Genomic DNA, 24,013 nt, shown 5'->3' on the forward strand with positions numbered 1-24,013 from the left:
TCAAAACGACAAAGCAGCAGACTATATCAAAGGAGGAAATGTAAGAGTGGCAACACAAAACGCATAGCGCACCGATGCGACGCAAAGCATATATATGTATGTACGCGTGTTTCACCACACTTGGTGCGTACTAGAGGCGCACAGGACATCTAACATAAATATATAGTACATACTTACATGCACCGTTTGCCGTCTGTGAGTGCGATGCACTCGGCTGATAAGCAAACTGGTCGTTAGACGCGCCCAGCAAAGGCAATAGCCTAAGAGAATAGCTGTGAAATGTCACAACATCTAACGCTGACAGGACACACCGGCATTTCCATAGCAACAATTGCACAAAGCAACGTCATTTTAGTGGGAAATATCTCAAAGTGTCGAACGCGCACAAGCACCAGCAAGTTGCTATTGTCATTAATATTGTGTTTAATGGGGAAAAGTCAAAAATAATAATAGTTGTAAAGGATTTTGACTTATTAGGCGGCTCATGCATTGACAGCACATGGTGGTCCTGCTGCGGCACAACGGGAAATATGTTTTTGATGGAAATAAAATTTATGAAAAAATAAGAAAATTTCATGCAGAGTTGCATACAATGCTTCGTATGCGTAGTTTTCACCGTTATTTGCATGCCACATGCTGGAAAATGTCATGTAAAAATCGTGGAAATTAGGCGGAAAAATCTGAATGCGTATGAAAGTAAAAAAAGGGCTAAGTAATAATAGAGCTGAAGGCACAAAAGTCACTGCATGAAAACAAACGCACAAAAACAACGCCAAACACCGGCAACAACAATGGCGAAAATGTCAATGCGAAAATAGCAAATTAATGTGAATTTGATTAATGATGACCCCCCAAGACGGGCCGGTGATCGAACCGACTTATTGCCAACAGTTGTAACGACAGCTAGTGCTTTGATTAACCCTTCCAGCAGTTGCTGCCACAGCTAGTGCTTTGATTAACCCTTCAGCGACAGCAACTAAGCGTGTGTTTGAACGAAAGTCAATACAGCTAAGACGCGAGCGCAAGAAACGCTGCAAAAAAAAACAACAAAAACAAAAAGCAGTGAAAGAAAACTGTGAGAAAATCTTCGACACAATTCACTGACATTATAATAGCGGTAACTTAGGTTTGTGTGCGCGCATAAACGGTAAATGAACTGCCGATAGCCCTAAACGTCCGCGCAAGCGAAGCGACGCGATGAAAATCGTGCCGGAAATGGGGTGGAAATGCACCGTCATTAATATCCGCTGATGCGCGCATTATTAAACGCCAAACAGCCACCACAAGAAAGCAAGAACAACAAAAATCACAAGCACAATAAGTGAAACTGCAGAAAGGTGAAGAAAGGATTTAAAATCTTTAAGCAAAGCGGCGGCGTTGCATGCAGCACGAAAGGGTGCAAGTACCTTTCATGCGGTCCGCGCTGCTTGTCTTATTAGTGGATTTCGCTTATTACCCTGCAAGTGGTAAGTTGTCGGAATTGTCATTACAAACGTTTGGCGTAGCAAAAGAAAATCCTGCAAGGATTGTGGAAAAGAAAAGAAAAGACAGAAAAGATGCGCCAGCGAAGCGAAATTGCAGCGTGGAAAATTCAGCTGCACAACTTGCAACAAAGCGAGCGCATAAGACAGGACTTCCACCACAAAGCAACAAAGGTGCTATCGTGCGCTGGAAATTCGATTTCAATAGATACTACTTTGCATTTTCTTGGGTGTTTGGGTGTTGCACGAGCACTCCTCTTCCGCTTCGTTTGCAGGAAAAACTTGTTTCTTGTGAATCTTGTTGCTAGTTAATATTGCGGGAAACTAGTTTCGCGTTTAACCCTTTCAATTGATTCTTGAGCGCCTCATGCGTAAAAAAAAATTAAAGAAAGCGTCTTCTAGTGGCTTTAAAGAGCAAATATGTACTCAAGCCGGCTCGTAATTTACCCACAAATTTGTTGTAAAGTTGCGCACGTTTCTTGAAAATGAGCCTTAACCAATTTGATTTTATTGCTTTCAATTTGCATAAGGACACCTTTATGGCGCTTCGACACAGACACAGACACGCATATGTAGACTGGTGTGGGTTTGGCTGCTTTTTGGTGGGAAAAAGTAGAAAATCTTGTTTATTTTTAATTTCTGCGAGGAAGAAAGTTTAGAAAATTTATTGGTTTACGCTTTAAGTGATTGGTCAGCTACAAGCTGCTTTTCAGGGAAAGTAGGAATATCAAAGTTTGGGCGAACAGCTGGCAAGGCTATGTGTAACTTTTGGGAGAACCATTAAATGCTGAGAAAATTGCATCAAAAAATTTAATAAAATTTGTTTAGAAAAAATCATAAAAATAATAATAAATAGAAAAGCCGGAAACAAAATGTTAAATATAAATAAAATAAAAATATAATATAATATAATAAAAGAAAAAAATAATAATTAAAATAAAACAAAACAAAATAAAATAAAATAAAATAAAGTAAAATAAAATAAAACAAAACAAAATAAAATAAAATAAAATAAAATAAAATAAAATAAAATAAAATAAAATAAATAAATAAAATAAAATAAAATAAAATAAAATAAAATAAAATAAAATAAAATAAAATAAAATAAAATAAAATAAAATAAAATAAAATAAAATAAAATAAAATAAAATAAAATAAAATAAAATAAAATAAAATAAAATAAAATGAAATGAAATGAAATGAAATGAAATGAAATGAAATGAAATGAAATGAAATGAAATGAAATGAAATGAAATGAAATGAAATGAAATGAAATGAAATGAAATAAAATGAAATAAAATGAAATAAAATGAAATAAAATGAAATAAAATAAAATAAAATAAAATAAAATAAAATAAAATAAAATGAAATGAAATAAAATTAAATAAAATTAAATAAAATTAAATAAAATAAAATAAAATAAAATGAAAATTAAATTAAATTAAATTAAGTATTAATTTATTTTAATTTTATTTTAATTTAATTTCAATTTCTTTATATTAAATATTAATAAATTTAAATTAAATTAAATTTATATTGCCGGATCAGAGGATTTTTTAATTTCGATTTTCTATAAACAATTAATTTTTTTTTTCCAAAAAACCTGGAAAAAAATTCCGCCATTTTGTTCAATTAAATTTATCTTAATTTGATTAATTTAAATTTATTAATATTTTATTTAATTTAAGTAAAATGAAATGAATTGAAATGAATTTAAAATAAAATTAAAATAAATTACATAAAAATACCCTTCACAAAAAACAGGTTTCTTTAAGTTTTACCTTGCTTCATATATTCTTAAGGACCTCTGCCTAACTATTGCCTTCTGCTGGCTTAATGTTCACGGCCTCTGATTTTCACTTTGGCCTTTTATATGCTCTATGGCTTGCAGCTGTATTCTTCCCTTGTTGTCTTTCTTCTTTGCTTTTAAGAGCTTCCACCACTTTTCCTCCCTCTGCGTGGGATTTCTTCGTCCTTTTAGGTAAAACTATTTGCCACTGAGCGTCCATTTCGTCACGTGGTCGCACTGTTTCTCAACAGGAATTGTTGTTCGCTTCGAGGTAATTGACGCGGGGGTTGTTTTTGTTGTTGTAGCGGCACAATTATGCCGAGTTGACAGTCTTTGGCTGGATAAAAGTCCAGGTCCGTTCTGGTTACGTAGATCCGACTGTCGTGGGAACGGTAGTGGCGCGCATGCTTAATTGTCCCCGTCTTTTATCGTTTTCTGAGGTAGTCCAGTTTTTGTTTCTCACTCTTCATTACGTCAAAGAGTTCTTATAGCTGTGCCGCTCCGTTCTTAGCACCCATGCTGACGTTCTTCTATTTTGCCGTCGCTATCTTCATTATTTGCACGATACCTTTGCACTTTTCAAAGTATTCTCCTTGTGCCCGTTTCATTTGGCTGATCTACTCTTGCTTCGGTGAGCTTTAGTAGCCCCGGATTTTTCGGTGGTTTTTCTTTTTCCTTATTTTGCGGATTCTGCTTGTGTAGCTGGAGTTTCTCTTAAGGCTGCTTTTTCTCCATTTTGGTCCGGATGTATTGAAGTAGTGGTTAGTATAGGGGATCCAACTATCCTACTACTCCTACGGAAGACATTCACGTATTCTTTATTCACCATCTTTGTTTCTTTTGCTGTTCTTTCTGTTATTGTTTTTGTTGTTGTTTTGAGTTGTTTATTTTGTTCTAATGGGTCAGTGCTTTAAGCAGCTATCTCCGCTATATATGAACCCGTTGGTTATCTATGCAAGCAGGGAGGCCACGCTAGGTTTGGCATAAGGTCTTACGGGAACTTATGTTCAGAGCCCGGTTCGGGAACCAATCAGGAGTTCGTCTCAACTGCACATGTATGGCCAAAAATAAGGCGACGTGCATTGAAAGTACTTAAAGACCTGTCACGGTTTTAACGAGGCGGAGATGAGAACGGCATTAGCCTGCCAGTCATTTCGGTGAGATGTCCCTCTTACCTACTGAGGTGACAGAATGTTGCTCTCACCGGCTCTTTCCCATAACTGATCTATTACAGGTTTCCCATACACCTTAATCAGAATCTTACTGTCTTCGTTTCTGATGCGGCCCTTGCCCAGGGTTTTTGTCGATATCTGTGCTCGTTTGGTGCTGGTCGCTGCGTGATCCCACATCGGTTTGTTGCCTCCCTATCCTACGTAGGTGCTCCCTTGGTCTACTCCGGTGGAGGTTGTGGACGCTTATTTAAGGGCGGCATCTGTTTGCCTCTTCGCCGTAGGTTTATTGGGCGCATGAGGCATTTTGAGCCAAGCTCTCCTCTCCCAGCCCTACTCTTGGTTGGGGGCTGCGTATTACTATGCCACCAACTGCGGCCGACTCAGCCCTATCCGTTTATTTTGTATGGTAGCTTTGGGCTCTAGTGGTCCGATATCGGTGAATCCGACAAGCTGACTTTGAGGAGGGAAGGTCGTGTACAAAATTTCACAGTCATGTCTTAGAAACTGCAGGACTAATTCTCATATTTACAGATATATAGGCGGATATGTCTAAATCGACTTAACTCGTCCCTCAATCATTTATATGCATATGTATGTATGTACATATATATTTTATAGGGTTAGTTAGTTTTTCCTGTCACATATACATACATACATATCTAAATATTCAACACACATATGTATTTCTTAAATAAAAATACTTTCTCATACATAAGCCCGCCATTGATCCTGAAAAAATCATACAATTTTTGATTCCACTTACGCATTATTCCCATGTAATTGATTGTTTCCAGGTCATTTAGTGTGACTACACACATACTTTCTGTATTTAATTTCCGACATTACATAGTCACATAGTCAATGTAGTGCGTCTGACGAGCCTGCAACATTCACCAACACAATGCCACAAGAATAATTGAATGAAAATCATTTTCAATAGATTTTCACCGAAGAATGCATTAATTACGTTACGGGGACTTTCCGAAGATCTCGAAGCAATTAACGTTTCAATGGCTAGGCTGGCAATATTGCAGGAAATATATATGTATGTATGTATATTTGTGTGTAGATTGAAAATTTCTTTGCTCTCTAATTATGCATTCGCTGTCACAAGACACTTCCTTTGCATTCTTCGGCGCGCCTCAAGAGATTTGTCACACTCGCCGCTGCAGATCTATTTGCTGGTGGTGTGCCTGCAGACTGTGTTATACATCGATCTTATTTTGCTTGCAGACACTTCGGAAATTCTTTCTCACTTCTATTAAACATACATTCACACACACTACTTGCTTAACAAAAGTGAGAAAATCGGATTTTAGTTTGCTCTGGTTGCATGCCCCAACATAGTAATGCATTTATTATGCGCACATATGTACATGTATGTGTGTTAGTATACCAAACTGTGCTGTTTCCGCACTGTTGTTGTTTTTATTATTCTTGTGGTTGTTGTTATTGCTGTATTGTATGTAATGCATTTTCTCTTGATACACGTGTGGAAGATTCTTACTATTTTTCTTACAAACGAAATTTCTTTTTCGTATTTTTTGTTGTTATTTTTGTTGTTGTTGTTATAATTTCCATTCTTTCTGCTGCTTAGCAGACACTCAAATGGCATTCTAATGTTTCGTGGACGCACATTCATCGTTCTGCCTGTCAACACCACGCCTGAGAACAACAAACACAATGTCGCCTGTGGGTTCTGCTTGTCTTCTGTTGCCGCTGACGGGATTAAATCTGCCTAACTGATAAGAATTTGACATTAAATAATTGTTTTGTTGCGGTTGAACTTTAAACACGAGCAATGCTTAGCATGCAGAAGCACCTGCTGCGCCAATAAGTCAGAAAACAAAAACGCAACAAAACACCTACACGTGATCAACACACACGCACACACACATACATATACTTACATATACACACTAATATAGTTTTTACATTGTTCTGAGCACAATTTCATTACGCTTCGGAAGCGGGAGGTGAAAATTGCACAGATTTGCATAAATTTGCATTTAATGCAGTACCGTTAGAGGGTGTGTGTGGCTCATTAGATTTCCGTATTCGGGTTTTCGCGTTAATTTCACACGCCTCATTTTCGCAGCAACAACAAGTTGAGTTTAGATATACAAGTACATACATACATACATATAAGCTCACTTGATTTAGAATTTTCTCATTGGACTTATGTAGATACTATTATAGTTCGGGCGAAGTCATTAGTAAATACTATGATTCGCTTTGTCCATAATCATGTGTAGCTTTGGTGATGAAAACAGAAGCGGAAGATTCACTGGGGATTATCTCTTTATTAAATACCTTCTTCTTTTTCTTTACTGGCATAGTCAGTGCTTACGGCGTTATAGCCGAGTTAACAACAGGCCGCCAGTCGTTTCTTCTTTTCGCTATTTGGCGGCAAATCGGGATACCAAGTGCAAGTAGGTCTTTTTACACCTGATCTATCTAACGGAGTGGAGGTCCTCCTCTTCTTCTTCACTCGGCGGGTACCGAATCAAAAACCTTCAAAGCTGGAATGTTCTCTTCCATCCGGACAACATGACCTAGCCAGCGCAGCCGCTGTCTCTTGATTCGCTGAACTATGACAACGTCGTCGTATATTTCGTACAGCTAATATGTAGTTCCATCGACTGCGGTATTCGGACTTGTAGAGTTTGGTTTTTGTTCGTCGAGAGAGGACTTTACTTCTCTATTGCCTAGATTTCCAGGCTGACATTGTTGGTGGTGTTTTTACTGGTTCCTAAATAGACGAAATTATCCAACACTTCAAAGTTATGACTCTCGGCAGTGACGTGCGAGCCAAGTCCGAATGGTACGACTGCTTGTTTGATGACAGGAGATATTTCGTCTTGTACTCGTTCACAACTAGACCATTCATTTCGTTTTTTATCCAGTGTGGAGAAAACAGAACTAACGACGCGGTTGTTGAGGCCAATGGCATCAATATTATCGCGAACGCCAGCAGCTGTACACCCTTATAGAAGATTGTACTTTCTCTGTTCAGCTCTGAAGCTCGAATTATTTTCTCTAGGAGTTGATTGAAGAAGTCGCACGAAAGGGATTCGCCTTGTCTAAAACCTTGCTTGGTATCGAACGGCTCGGAGAGATACTTCCCGTTCTTAAGGTAGCTTTTGGTATTGCTCAACGTAAGTTTACCCAGGCGTACTAGTTCTGTGGGGGCATTTATGCCGATATGTCTGAATATAAGTCAGCTCCTTTTTGTTCTGTCAAACGCAGCTTTGAAATCGACGAAGAAGTGCTGTGTGTGTCGATCTTCCGTTCACGGGTCTTTTCCGAGACTCGGCACTTGGTGAAAATCTGGTCGATGGTAGATTTTTCAGATCTAAAGCCACACTGATAAGGTCCTATCTGTTTGTTGACGGCGGGCTTTAGTCTTTCACACTGTACGCTTATGTGCGACCTTTTACGTTCCATTACTTTATGAATAACCAAAATTAATTGAATTCAAATATGTTTCTCCCTTGATTTTCTTGCTCTATTTTCATTACTTTGTACAAAAATCTTCATTTATTCATTTGTATGAGCCTTGAAGTCTCTGCAAATAATTTCCCGACTTCATATTTCATATTAATTAACCTCCGCGCCATCAAATTGCAGCGAGTTAATTAATCTAGCTGCTAAATAAATATGCAATTTGCAAGTTAAATGACGGAAAGTACACACATACACCCACAATTGCATGTTTATACGTATGTATGTATATACAAATATTTGTCGAAGAATATATACATATATGTGTATATAGCTACATAAATACATACATACATATACTTACATACATACATTTATATAACTTGGTATATCTTGCCATTATCCACGTCCTTATCAAATAATAATTGCAAATGTGTCTCTCCGCTTAGACAACTGTCAACAACTCTTTGCCGCTCGAAATGGGTTAACCGCCACTTTCATTGTGCAAACTCGCGCCAACGCCAACAACAACACTAGCACACCTCAATGGCGCTAAACTAAAATCTGAATTTCTAAAGAGCCCACTACCGACAGTCAGTTAAATATAACACTTTCCCGTTACGGCAACACATTGCGATGCGCCTGTCAGGAGCTCAGTGGTCGCAGCTATTGTTGCGCCACAAAATCCACAACTCAATTACAAGAACAACGCTTTGATATTGCATTATAAAATGTAAGCCAGGCAGCAGTTGCCAGGAATATTAGAAATACATATGTATACAGGCACATATGTATGTATATGTACATACTTATGAAAATACATACATATATATTCATATAAATATGTATATGTATATGAGTGTGTATTTATTTCTAAGTATAAGTATCCTTTAGGCACATCACTATAATTCCGACTTATTTCGTAGGTGTTAATTTATTAGTGACAACGCGTCGCACTGCAATCGTCCTTCTGTTGACACACTTTCGTGTTCGTGCGCGCAACGATGCATTTTTCTACATGCATGTGCCTGTTTAGTTGGAATTTTTTCTGCATGCATGCATGTAAGTACATGTGTGTTTAGTTGGAAAATTTGGTAGCAAAACAAAGCGCTTGACGGACGTAAGTATTTCTCATATTTTAAGAAATAGTCATATGCTAAGCGAAACACACACACACGCATGCGCCTTTGTATATGTTTTCATGTATTAGTGCAAGCATAAACGCCTGAGTGGCTGTTAAGCGGAGTGCTGAGTGAGTGTTGGCGGCAACAGCTGCATATTTAGGAAATTCTAAGGCAATAAAAACATCCTCTTCCCAGATGACAATTGCCATTATAGTGTTTGCATAAGGAAACTATGTCAACACCAACTATTATAAGTACATATGTATGTGTGATGTGCATATGTGTGAATATGTAAATGTGGAGTGATGCATAAGAATAACATTGTTACGAAAATATGTCAAAAATAGAAATAAAAAAGAGCTGAATGGAGGTGTTGACGCAAGTGCATCAAAGCAAACGCAAGGAATGCTATATTTGTATACACTCATACATAAGTACATACAAACATACTTAAGTGCATTAATAAATTTGAAGGACAGCGGTGCATATTTTTTATGAATTTTATTTATTTGTTATTCAAAAAAAATATATATATAGTTTGTCTACTAAAAGGTAAGTCACCTTGTTCTAGAGCCCTGAAAAAAGTCGGACTTTGACAATTTAATTTTGAGCGTAAGAAAGTGCTTTAGTGCGCTCAGTTTTTGAGTTATCAATCTGAAATTTTGCGCACGCCCTTTTCTCCATAAGAAGTTGCTGCTTTGATGGAATTGCCGTTATCGGACCATTATAGCATATAGCTGCCATATAAAGTGAACAATCAAAATGAAGTTCTTGTATGGAAAACTTTTTCATTTGACGAGATATCTTCACAAAATTTGCCATGGATTAATATCAAAGACACTGCCACTATCTCTAAATAATTTTTTCAAATAGGACTACTATAGCTTATAGCTGCCATTCAAACTGACCCATCAAAATTATCTTGTATGGAAAAGTTTTTAATTTGGCAAGATATCTTCATGAAATTTGAAATGGATTATTTTCCAAGGCAATATTGTACAGATCGGACTACTATAGCTTATAGCTGCCATTCAAACTGACCCATCAGAAACAAGCTAAAGATCTTTGCTTACTCTTTGATTCTATTAAAAACGCACCTGTTAAGGGTATTATAGCTTCGCTGCAAGCGCAGTTAATTTTTTTCTTGTTTTTGAAATTTCGAAACTGACCCTAACCCCTTAAGCAACACCTACATGTATGTATTTATCACTTCTTTGTAGTAGTTCCTTGTGGGCGTTCGAAAAAACTCAAGTCTGTCAAGTTTTCCGTTTATATGAAATCAAATGCGCACTTTTCCAGTTTAATAGCTTTCAATGGCCACTTTTGAGCTGGCGAATTGTTCACACGCTTTTATTCGTATGCCACAAATATTATAGCAACATGCATACACACATATTCAACACTATAAATGGCTTCATCCTCCATGTGTGCGGCTTACCCAAATCATTTGTGCGTATTGCAACCCATTCGTGGCCTTTTTGACATTTTGAACATTTTTGTAAGCGGTTGAAAAAAACTTTTTCCATTGTCCGCTTTGCCAACTTTACTCTTTTTGAGTGCACTTCAGCGCGCAGCTTTTCTTTATGTGCCACTCGAAGCGAGTGTAAGTGAATCGAGTGAATGAAAATTGCGCAAACACAACGCTACGAACACTGGCTATTTTAAAACATGTGTATATACTTACATACATATGAACAAGTATATATGTATGTACATACATATATGCTCTTTAAGAACATAAGCGTAAGTGTTCTTTACTGCTACTTCAAATGCCTTAGAAATTTATTTAATGCTTGCAAGTTAAAAATCTTAGAAATCACTGCCTTTTAGGGTTGTAAATTTCCACCGATTGAACGATTGAGAAATCATTGCATATTGCAGTTACTACTCTTTTTTTGTTGCTTTGAATGGTGGCTCTGACATTTTAAATATTTTTTAAGCAATAAAAGAAATATTTGTCAACATGAAGTTTTTGTAGAGAAACTAATCCGTAAAAGAGGAAATTGAAAGTGAAATGCCATTTACATAGATATTTTCTATACCTTGTATGTATTTATACATACATACATACTTATGTACATATGTAAGCAAATGTAAAACTATTTGTAAAGAATTAATAAATAAATTTCTATATTAACCAATTGTTCGTTTCGCACACACATTTTGATAGTTGTTCTTCAGACATTCAAAGTTATTTACCATAAAATCAGCGAAAATGTGAATGAAAGAGTCAACTTTTTTCCTCAAAAAGCTTTAGTTCGAATCAAAATGTCTTATTTATATCAAAAGTTGGACACCTCCAGGATCTTCTTCAACGAAATCATCACAGTATTAAAATAAATAAGTATGTATAATACTGTGGCGATAAGGCTTCCTTAAGCGATTACATGGGTTTTCTTGGGTAAAAAATAGCATTGTTCAACAATTTTTTCTCATATAAAAACTGAAATATTTTATTAGAATTTTTTATTGTTACAAACATACATTATTAACAAAGAAATTGTGAAATTTTTGGAAAAAAATATTTTAAACTGGGCCATTGCGACGCCGTTTGTAGGATAACTCCTTGTACAGGATCATCTAAAGATCTGAAAAATCCAAAAACTGTTCGAGATACGACTTTGCCAATTTCACTGAATATTTTTGAAAACATAAACTATTCAAAAAGCAAAAACAATTTTTTTTTTTTAAGTGTCGCACTGGCATAGCCCCATAAAAACGACGCACTTAACCTAGCTAGCCTCGAGCGCACATGTCTCAAGGCGATATTTCCGAAACTATTACTCGGAACAACTTGAAAACTTGGGATAATATTCTAGAAGTGTTGTAGAATAAGATAAGATAAAAAAACTCGATCCTTTTAAACCCATAAGCCCATATAATCCCTTAAATTCATCCCTGTACGCATCAAGAAAAGTGGTCCGTAACAAATTTTTCCTGATTTTCTTAAAAATATTACTTTTTGGTAGTGCAACTTTCGATTTTGGTAAAGTTTTTACTACTTTGATTCGAAGCGAGAGTTCTTCTCAAAATTTTTGGTATACCAACATATTAAACAGATCACCTCACCAATCATTACTAGTCATTTTTTCCAGTTTCTTCTACCATTTTTGAGAATGTTATAATGCTTCAAACCTTCTTTTTAAGGCAATAGATTTATTCGATTTATTTTGAAAGACTCACAGTGGCTCGGAGCATCATGGCTAGAAAATATTTTCTACAATTTCAATTTCTTTCTTTACGAGATTCGAGCTTAAAACTGATTCCTTTGCGGAAAACAATTCAAGGAAACATCATGACTACTACTTCTTACAGATAAGTAAATGAGGATAGCACCGCGACCTAGGGTCTATTATGCCCAGTCTCTCTTTATGGTTTTACCAAAAAGCACAAAGACTAAGAATATTTTTGACTTTAACTATTAAAGCTTCAACAAATCTTACTGTCAATTAATGTTTGTCTAGTTTAGCCAATTAATGAGCCTTAGGTGTTTTTCTTTTCTTTATTGAATTTGTAGTTTTTTTTAGAAAATATCTTTCATTTTATTATTTACCAAAAGAGGGATTTAGAGATTAGCGGTTCGAACAAACAACTGGTATAAATTACTGCTACTGGTATAAGGAAATAGAGAGATACTACCTACGACAGAGATAGAGTGTACTTAGCAGAACTCAATTAAACAATTTTTTTCTTGCTTTCACATATAAATGAGTAGCAAATCGTCTTTAGTTTGTCCCGCTGAGGAAATATATTTTTTTCATTATTTAATCCACACGTAAATTAACTACCCTTTAAACGCTTTCCAAAAAATGTACACCATATTAATATGCCATATTTTTCGCTATGCAAACACTAACAAAATTCGGTCACTGACATTTGAGACCTGCGAAAGAAAGCTGATTCCTTTGCGGTTGCGGCCACTTGAACGGTTTACGAACGCACCGTAGTCATGAAAATAGCAAATGTGCGAAAAGGATAAGGAACTAGTAGAGGAAGAGAAGAGCGCTGCTTGTGTGGGATAACATGGAAATTTTCAAGTGATTTATATTTGGCTTCAAGTACGCGTTTTCTTAAAACGCTTTGCGAATATGCCAATTGTTGGTCTGTTTGTGTTGTCCTTTTTTGTTGTGACATCTTCTAGGCCATTTTTGGGCTGTGCGTTTGAGCCAGAGGCGCCAGCAGGGTTCTTTGGTCGCTTATCCCGCGGCACTGTTTACACACATGTGGGTGTTTGTTTGGCGTATTTTATTTCAATATATTTGTTTGCTTATATGCTTTGTATACACATAGATAGTACATACATATGGGTCTATGAATTTCGCGCTGAATATTTAATATTTTCCTTTATTTTATTTTTGGAACCATTTTTGTGATTTTTTGCTTCTTTTTTTTTGGTTTTTTATTTTTTTACTTTTTTTGTTTTGTTTTCGTTTTTTTTTTATTTTTTTTTCTCCGATTTCTTTTTACATTGTTGTTTTGTTTTGTTTTTGTAATAACACTTTGCTCATAACGCCTCTCACATTTTTATTTGCAGGCGACAACACGCTTTCATGGCGGGCTCGCAAAAAGGCGGCGGCAGCGGAAGTGCCTCACACAGTCCGGAAAAATTGCGGGGTGCCACGCAGGATCTCTTCGAGCTGCTGGAGCGCGTGCAGTGCTCTCGTTTGGATGATCAGCGCTGTGTGCTGCCAGCGTATTTCTCACAGGTAAGTAATTTGTAGCGAGCATGTGTATTTGTTCGTACAAAATAAGGGGTTAAGCGGATATAAGTACATAGAAAAATGGGTTAATTTTGACTATTTATTCTTGAAATAAGAAAAAAGATAAAGATATCAAAATTATTTTCTTTAATACTTTATTAAACGTGTATTTGAGGGCAAGAAAATTTTTTTATTGACTTTTTGACGGAAAATTGCGATTATTGCGCTAATTTGGGAATCACACTTGTATGACAGCTATATGCTATAGTGGTTCGATCCGAAGAATTTCTTCCAAGATTGTACCGTTGCTTTGGACAATAACCCATTCAAAATTTTGTGAAGATATCTCATCAAATAAAAAAGTTTTCAATAAAAGGTTTCGATTTTGCTCGGTCAGTTTGTATGGCAGCTATATGCTATAGTGGTCCGATATGAACAATTTCTTCGTAGATTAAACCGCTGTATTGGATAATAGTGCATATTAAATTTTATGCATATTTCTTGTCAAATAAAAAAGTTTTCAATACAAGAACTCGATTTTAAGCGGTCAGTTTATATGGCAGCTATATGCTATAGTGGTCCGATCTGAACCATTTCTTGCAAGATTGTACCGTTGCCTTGGAAAGTAAATTATACCGAATTTCATGAAGATTTCTTGTCAAATAAAAAAGTTTTCAATACAAGAACTCGATTTTAAGCGGTCAGTTTATATGGCAGCTATATGCTATAGTGGTCCGACATCAGCAATTCCAGCAAATTAGCAACCTCTTGTAAAAGGAAACTCATGTGCAAAATTTCTGCTCGATATCTCATAATTTCAGTGACTTTACCTAATACCAAATCCAAAATATTTGATTTATTGTAAATCCTAAACTGGTCTAACCTGATCCCTCAAATACCTTACCGCTGAGCGCATTGGCGAATTATGGCAATGCAATTGAAGAAAAAATTCCATTCAGCCGGAAAACATTAGCAATATACCGTTATGTTTTGCACTGCTTACTCGCTATTATTATTTTTTTGCCTGCGTGACAAGCATGAGCCACTCGTAAATTTTATTACACCGCATACACCTTCACACACATATACATATATATTCATACATACATACATATATTTACGTATAAACACACTGTGTGGCATTAAAATTCGACAATTCGCCGAGTGCGGCACGAAAAATGCACATGCCCCGAAAAATGTCATAAAATAAATTTTTGTGCAGCCAACAATAACAAAAAGACACATATGCCAAAAATATCTATAGAAAATAGTCGTAAAAATAGGTAACTCGGATTATCCTTAAAAATCAAGCGAAAAAAACGCAAATCATCTTTGCACACTTGACGGCAGCCACGACCTACGGCAAGATATTGTCCATTGTGTGTCGTCTGTAGCGCTGTAAGGTTGCTCGTGCTGCGCCTCGGGGCATTAGTCGCACAAATTTCGCTGCAGAGCGCAAAGATGTACGTTAACAGGAGCAGAAAGCTATACATATGTATGTCCGTGCCGCACAGGACATTATATGTACTCAAATGTATATATGTGTGTGCGTGTTTCGACCTAGTGGAGCGTGCCTGCGCTTCGAGCAGTTTTTGACAAAATTACTTTCATGACAGCAATAAAAAACATTGACATGTAATAAAAACATCAACATGGCCCACAACAACAACCACTCATACACTGTGTTGCAACAACAATACGTACATAAAATTTATTATAATAGTCATACGTGCAGTTAGTTTGTCTAATAATAAAAGTTTTTGTTGAAGTATGCAATCTCATCCTGCCATTGTCCCCAAAAATAACACACACACATAAAAATATATATTTTTTTCATGGCACATACATACATATGTACATAAGGACATGTATTGCAAATATGACGTGTGTTGGCGTATTTTTAGTATGAATTGCATCTGCTGCTCTTCGCAAGGCTTTACTTGACTCATACTCCTATTTATAAGTAGTCAGAGCGGAGAATTTGCCGGCTTCGAATTGATTGGTTATATTGCTATTGATAGATATGCATGTAGTACTTACATATGTACATACATATATACATCCATGATATTTTTGCATTTCGAGTAGAATCGAGCGCTCTTAAGGTACATCCTTAACATATTTTTGCAAAAGCTTCATGCCCCGTCTTAGCTAATATGGCACAGAGACTGATTTTCAGACTCAGCTTTTTTTCCAAACAGACTAAACTGAGACTACAGTCAAGTATTAGAAAGCTGAACAGTTTGTTTTTAAGAAAAAATTTTCCATATAGTTAAATTCTCGAACCGTAAACCAGCAACAATACTATGAAAATTGTCCTACTACCAAAATAATAACGGAAAGTCGGGAGCATAGCCATCTTCCAACTTTTCAATGACATTTGTGTGGTATGACTGGTATTTTTTTTTAAATATGTCTCCAATTTTTTCCCAACAAGCATTTCCTTGAGTTTAGAGCACAATTTCCGGTGTGTTTAACGTGGGTACCTGCTGACGATCGCCTTACCGCACGGCGTTCAAAAGCACAGCGGATGAAATCAATGAGTTGATCAGCGTCCTGAAATTGCCAGGTATTTTTCATACCAGTGTGGAAGGGACAAACTAACCACCTTGGCAGGCTTCGAGGCCCATCTAAAACCTTTGCCGTACTTTGGTTCCGGCACACGGTTCCAATGCAACTCCACACTGAACAGAAATTTTCAGTATTTCCCGCATTCGGATATTAACCGCAACTATCACGATCCTACCCAAGGCGCGAGTCCGCATGAGCAGATTGAAGCGAACTTCAAGGGCTCCTGCTCCCCGTGGTACCATAATTAAGTCACCGGTCAGACCTTGTAGTCGAAACTACTACCAGATCAGCTTCCATACTGCTCTGAACTGGTGACTAGGAGTAGGAGCCCATACGCACATTATGCGCACACCTCATTCATAAAGAAGCTAACCCCAATATCCAGTTACACGCCTTCGTCGTCTAAACAATTCACGCGCAAATGACCCTAACTGTTCGCCCTACCGACTAGTGGAGATAACATCGCTAATATCTAAACATCTATCAGTCCAGCTTATTCCTATACAACCCAGATCCTTAATACCCGAGTACATCGATTAATCTACAGTAACTTACATCCAATCTTCGACCCGCGCCCCACAAAAACACTCCGACCTATCAGATAGGTGGCTCTGCCGTACAGTGGTTCCTGCCTCGTAAGCGGAAGAGCCAGACTCAGACAGAATCTGAACTCTGGGTTATCCTCAACCAACCTAACGTTCCGGTTGTACTCATAAGTCAACCGACTTCTAGGGCTATCGTCCCAACGGTCTTGCTACCTACACCTGACCTTATCATTTAGAAGCCACTTGCTCCTTAGATATCCCTCCCTCTCCACGTCATTGGAAATCCAATCGTTCCGCAGCAATGAGACTCTCAAAAGTTGCAAGCCGTTTCATTTGATTGAAAAATCTTTGAAGACTTTATAAATTTAGCTCACAAGAACTAAATGCAATGTCAGCCTTTCATTAAATATAACCAAGTACGAAATTTTTGCCCTCAAAAATAATTCTGTATTTGAAAATTCCGCTCCAACAAATGTGCGCCGGCGCTGTAGACTGCTGGACAAAATGACGCACAGTTTTGCGACCTCTGGAGGTGGTTAGCTGTAAGCGTAGTGCAGTTATATGAGAGTAGGTGTCGCTGTTGCTGGGCCCAAGAATAGTTAGCAAGTGAGTTGCGACTTTGCTATGTATAGATGGCGCTAGAGCAAGTAATGATTTCTAAGTACAAATATAACAGTTAAATTTAGCAGAGACTCACACCTCGTGGGTTCATTCAGCGTGCGTTGCTTCGTTTGAGTAGTGAACGTAAATTTTGCGAGACTGAATAAAAGAGAGAAAAGAGCGCACAATTCACAGAGACCGTTTATAAAGACCGTATATAGCGGTTTCTTAGCACGTACGTGCAATATTTGCTTGAAAATAATATTTTTAATTATTATTTTCCACATTTTTATTATTTTTTGGAACAAAAATTAATAGAAAAATTGCATGTTGCATAAAAGGAAAATAAATTAGAGCGTAAATTAATTATGCTATGTTCATATAGATGTGAATACCTTAAGAGTTAAGCTATATTTTTTACATTTCATAGTTTAAATTAAAAATTGTTTACCATAATTTAACCTAAAATCAATATAGTATATATTTTCTCTACATTAAACCCTTCTACTGCATCAATGCGTTCAAAGTATTGCCTCAATCACTTTCTCGAAAGCATTTAAATAGTGAGCAATAATTCTTTAGAAATCCTAAATAGCGCTATTGAATTATGAATAAAAGCGCCTTACTGCCGCACTGCCCTAGAAAATTACATAAGCATTGTGGCAGTCGCCAGTTTTCTGTTTTGTTTTTGTGCTATGCTTCCTTGCCTTTTATCCTTAACAAGTTTCTCCTGCTGACTTGCTGCACCTTTGTTCCTGCCATACAAATGTACATACATACACAGTTATACCAGCACACTCATACAAAAATACATATGCACATATATACACATATACAACCATGCAAACTTTCCTACACATACATACATACATATTTTCATGTTCGTCCTCCTGTGAAACAGCAGCAGCGAAAATGGGGCGTCGCAGTGCCTTTTGTGCGCGCAAAACGCCATTCCGCCGTTGCGAAAGGTGTGTCAAAAGGTTGTTGCTCCATTTCGTTGTAAATATTGCTGTTGTTCGCTGCATTTCGTTTGGTGTCTTGTTGTTGGCGCCTTTAAGTTTTTTTCCCCTATTTCAGTCTTTGTTAACTCCTTGCAACACGCAATTTGCGTTCTTGTTGAAACAAAAACAAGATAACTGCGCAACAACAACAACAAAAAGAGCTCTAGTATTGAGACGTAAAAGTAGTAACAACTACAACAACAAAAGCAAGCAAAAATTATGCTGAAAATGACAACAACATTTATGTTTGTTTGTATGTGGCGCTGCAGCAACTATTTTGCGTGTTACTGCGCTATGCTTTAGTTGTCGTTGTGACGCAAAGCAGGTCGTTCTTGCAGTATTTGCTTTAACAGCTAAATTTGTGTAAATAATGCACTTGTGACTTGCGACTAAATTGCATGCATTGCGGTCATTATGGTATAGTGAAACCTATGCTATAGTGGATAGAGCAGCCTTATTGTATTTTTAAGTGGTTTTTAAAGCAAAAACAATTTTTTTTGCAAACTTATGATTTAAATATTTTTTGGTTTAGAGAAAAAATTGAAGTTTTTAAAAGCGAGAGATTACTGTAGGCAAAATTTTTTTTTAATATGAATGTGCATTTACCTAATTTTTTATAACACTTATCCCTGAATTTAATTTTATTTATTTTGTAAGAAGTTTGAAGTTTCTATAATCGAGAGTATACTGTAAAGAATTTTTTTAATAGGAATGGGCATTTACCTCATTTTTTATCACTTATCTTTGGTTTTAATTTTTTTGTTTTGAGAAAAATTTGAAGTTTTTCAAAGCGAGAGTTTACTGTAGATACAAGTTTTCTTCTTATGAATATGGATGCACCTGATTTTTGGTATCACAGAAAACATACATGTATGTACATATGTATGTATATGCGTTTACTTAATCGGCTTTATACGAATTTCTGCGTCGGTTTGTGAAATCAAGCATACTTTAAGGCGCATAGCTGAGTTTGGTTATTTTTGAAGGATTTTTTGAATTGATGAAGTATAAATTTTATTAGTTAGGTTGTTTTAGGAGTAAACATACATTTATTTAAAAAATAATGATAAAAAAAAAATAAATAAAAAATATCATATCGACAATTTCATAAATAATAAAAATAATTTTAATATAATATAATAATTTCATAAATAATAAATAATTTATTTAAAAAATTAATAAAAAAAATCGTAACAATTTTATAAATAATTAAAAAATAATAATAAGGATAATTTTCAGAAAAATAAACACAAGTAAAAAAATTCGTTGTAACAACATTAAGACAATAGTTCTAACATATTTTCTTGTTTTATAATTTTCGAACTAAATAAAAAAATATTTTTGATATATGTATGTATGTATATTAAATTAAAAAAAAATGTATTATAACAATTTTCATTAAAAAAAATAGTTTTTTAAAAATTAAATTAAAAATATTTTTTTTTGTAATTTAATACTTAAATACAGAAATGTATAACAAATAAGAAATTTAAAAAAAAATTATAAAAATAATTTGATTAAAAAAATATTAAAAAAATAAATAAAAAAATATTAAAAATTTTTATGAAAAAATATTTTTATATATTTTTTATGAAAATTTCATAAAAAAATAAACAAAAATATTTTTCAAAAACAAATTTCCAAAAAAATTGTACAATTAAATAAAAAATATTTTTCATAATTAAAAAATATATACAACTTCATAAATAAAAAAGTTATAAGTAATATTATTAAAACAAAGTTATAAATAATAAATTATTATAAAAAATTAGAATAATCTTAATTAAAAACAAATAAATAAATATGTTTTTTTATGTATGCCTAGCAGCAGTTTTTTTTAAGGAACATATTTTATTTTACTTGCTGTTTTATAATTTTTGAGCTAAGTAAATAAAATTATATTTCATAATTAAAAAAAATATATATATGTATATAAAAAATTTCATTGAAAAAAAAAATTATAAAAAATTATAACAATTTATATGTAACATTTTTTTATAAAAAATTATTTCTAAAAGATTTGCTTATTTTTACATTTTGAGAGTTTTTTTTAATTTTTATTTTTATTTTTATTTTATTTATTTTTCAGTATTTTTATTTCAATTATGGCTAAGAGTATAGCAATGTGTTTTATAAAACAAAATTAACAAAACAACAGTTTTAGCTTCAATTTAATTTTCTTTAAGCGATTTTTCTTTTAAATTATCGCTAACATTTGTCTTTCGCGCTTTTTTCTGTATTATTTCTGCACAACTTACACCCACATTAGGCACTAACTATTTTACCTCAGCTTAATCTACTAAAATTATTAGCTGCGTTTTTCCTTATTTTCTTCTTCCACACTCTTCTTCTTCTTTTCGCGTCTGCTTTCGTCTTCATTACCATCAGCATTCACTTAGCATTTTATGACCACACAAATTAAATCGTTCAGTACTGCAGCTCTGCGCGCGCTGCCATTGCAATGTAGCCACAAACCAACAACATCAAAAAAACTAGCAACAACAACAACATCTTCGAAGATAAATGTCGTTTAAAGGTAAGGTAGCGCGCAATTTATTTGTTTGGCTGACAGCCGCGCCTGGCTTAAAGCAGTGCTGCCTACGGATCAGCCATGTAAGCAGCGAACCAGCACCTCAGCAGCCTGGTTCTAACGCGCACACACAAACACACATGCATGCATAGCGTTGAAGTTGTTAATTGCCTGGGTTGTCCGCCCGATCTTTTGCGACGGCGTTGAAAGATATTTATTTCATGGCGCGCATTTGTATGCATGTGTGTGTATGTGTGCGTGTGTGTGGCGGTGTGGGAGTGTAGTCACTGCATGATAGTCATTTAGTCGCTGTAGGTTTTCGTTGTTGTTGTTGTCGGTTAGTGGCTGTTGTTGTTACTGTTGTTGTCGGTTAGTTGCTGTTGTTGTTGCTGATGTTTCTGCTTGCTTGCATGTTGCATATGTCAAATCTAACTGCATTTGAAAGTTTTCCATGCCAGCTGTGCTAATGAAAAGATATGCATTTTTGCCGTTGTTGTTGTTGTTGTGCTGTTTGGTAGTTCTTGCTCTTGTTTCGTTGTCGTTGTTGCGTTTGTCATGTCAATGATATACAACACGCTTGTCGCTATATCCGCACGCCTCTGCGCTGGCACATTTTGCCATCGCCTCGCCTGCCTCCAATTGACAAAGTGTAATACGAGCGCTGCAACAAACGTGGCATGCAACAGCGCCAGCCAACTGACTCGTATACTCTGTCATGGAAATAAACACTACTACATATACTATGTGTTGTTGTTGCTGACATTCGTTGGTACTTGCCGCATATTAGTAAATATTTACTTCCATATGTTTAAAATTTGTAATTATTTTCCGACAATTTTCCGTGCAAAAATCTGTTTGTTTGGGAACTGAGGCATGGCGATGACGGCCGTCGACATGAAAGTCAAAAATTATACCGATATGAGCGTATGAGTGTGTCTATACATACATATACTATATGTATGTGTGGTAACTCACGAGAGTGACTATAAACATTTTATAGCCAAAGCTCAATTTTTTTTTTAATATGCGTGTATGATAACCAGTATATAACCGATATATAACCGTTTTATAACCACTTTATAACCAAAACTTCCGATTTGAGCGTATGAGTGTGCCTATATGTATAGGCGTGTAACTCACGAGAGTGACTATAACTCTTTTATAACCACAACGCGAATTTTGTTTTAATATGAGTGTATGATAACCAATACATAACCAATATATAACCATTTTATAACCACTTTATAACCAAAACTCAAATTTTTCTTTAGTATAAGTGTATGATAGCCAATATATAACTATTTCATAACCAATACTAAATTTGTTTTTCAATATAAGTGTATGATAACCAATACATAACCAATATATAACCAATATATAACCATTTTATAACCAAAACTCAAAAAAATTATTTATGTTCCTGTTAAATTTCTGTTAATTTGTGTGCTGCGGTTGATAGAGCAACGAATAATAATCCAACAACAACAATTATAAACCACAAAGTGCACCTATCCACATGTGCACTCCCTGTGCTTGCCAACCGGCGTTAATTTCGTGTCCTCTAAGCTCACCACAGGACTCTTTCCATACATGTATGTATGTATATATCTCTATCTAATATACATACATATATGTATCTCTCAATTTTCGTCGCTACTGCAACCGCTGTCAGCAAAACTGTTTTCCATTTCATGAACGCTGCGTCGGTGATGTGCCAAAGCGCTGCTTTCAAATGCATATTTCATGGTGAAGTGGCCACCTGAAGTGCGGCTAAATAAATGCCAGCGGTGGCAGTCAGAGCATGCCGTTGAGTGGCCATGTGTTCTATAGTGTAGTAAATGTGAAGGACTCTTCTCTTCGTGAGTTGTCGTGAAGTGCAGGCATTAAAAATTTGTGGGAAAATCGACGAACATATGGCGCTACCATTATGGGTTGTAGATTAGAATATTGGTAGGCAAAAGTGGGGTTCGGTTAGGTAATATTTGAAATGTCTACTTCTTTATATATATCTGTATAGTAGTTTCGAGAACTTTGAAAGACATCCTGCACATTGAGAAGAACCTTTTAAGCCATTAGTAGACAACGGACACGTGTGTTTTAAGTAATTTCACTGAGGGAGAGAAAGAGAGCGATATGGTAGATAGAGAGAAAGCGAAAGAGATAGGGCGATAGAGAGGGAGAGATAGAGCGATAGAGAGAAAGAGAGAGAGGTCGTTGAATATGGAGTGGCATTCTTCCCTTTTTATACAAAAATTTCAAAATATAAAGAATTTCTTCATTATTTTCATTCATTTTTGAACAGCTGTAACTTTTTTTCAACTTCCCAGAATTTATTTTTTTTTCGTTAAAGGAAGCTTAAAATCTCACCTTTCCAACAATATATGGTATGATACAATGTGATTGGTAGCACTGGAGATATACGACGCACCGACTACCCAATATATATCAAAAAGTAAACAATGCTCTAGAAAATACTTAAAAAAACCTGAACCACAATCAAAAAAATATATCATAAAATAAAAAAATATTGAAAAATGTTTAAAAAATCGTAAATCGAATTTTTTTTTAGTAAAAAGTATTGAAAAATATTTAAAAAATAGTAAATTGAAAGTTTTTTTTTAAGTAAAGCAAAGTACTTGTGCTGATAAAACACTTACAAAAAATAAAACAAAGAATAGAAAAAATAATAAAAAAATTAAAAATATGCAAAACGAATTCAATAATAATTTTTTTCATACCCTTTTTTTATATTTTTTCTTATATTTTTTAATTTTTTTAAATATTTTTTTTATGATTTTATTATATTTTTTTATATGTATATACTTTTTATATATATTTGCCGATAAAACTGCTTGAAGCATTTGTAAGTGTATACATACATACATATGTACATATATTTATGTTGATAATTATTCACAAATTTGGTATTTTTGTTGTTTGTTTAAATCAGCTGTCGCTTGCGGGTTTTTAGGGCATTGTAATATAGTTGGAATTTCTTAAATACAGATTTAACGAGAAGTTTTTTCTTGGTTTTATGGGTTTTATTTTTTATCGTA

The 24,013-nt window shown here is 35.1% G+C and overlaps 1 protein-coding gene across 3 annotated transcripts in view; it reads left to right on the forward strand.

Annotated features, from left to right (window-relative positions):
* Nucleotides 1-24,013, forward strand: part of LOC105233638 (rap1 GTPase-activating protein 1) — a 314,608-nt gene that overhangs the window by 129,539 nt on the left and 161,056 nt on the right. For all 3 annotated transcript variants that reach the window (XM_049446353.1, XM_049446354.1, XM_049446355.1), the window contains one exon: nucleotides 13,545-13,716. In XM_049446353.1, coding sequence (XP_049302310.1) covers nucleotides 13,545-13,716 — 172 coding nt within the window. The remainder of the gene's footprint in view (nucleotides 1-13,544; nucleotides 13,717-24,013) is intronic.

This window comes from Bactrocera dorsalis, chromosome 1 (genome assembly GCF_023373825.1).
Source record: "Bactrocera dorsalis isolate Fly_Bdor chromosome 1, ASM2337382v1, whole genome shotgun sequence".
Classification (NCBI taxonomy): Eukaryota; Metazoa; Arthropoda; class Insecta; order Diptera; family Tephritidae; genus Bactrocera; species Bactrocera dorsalis.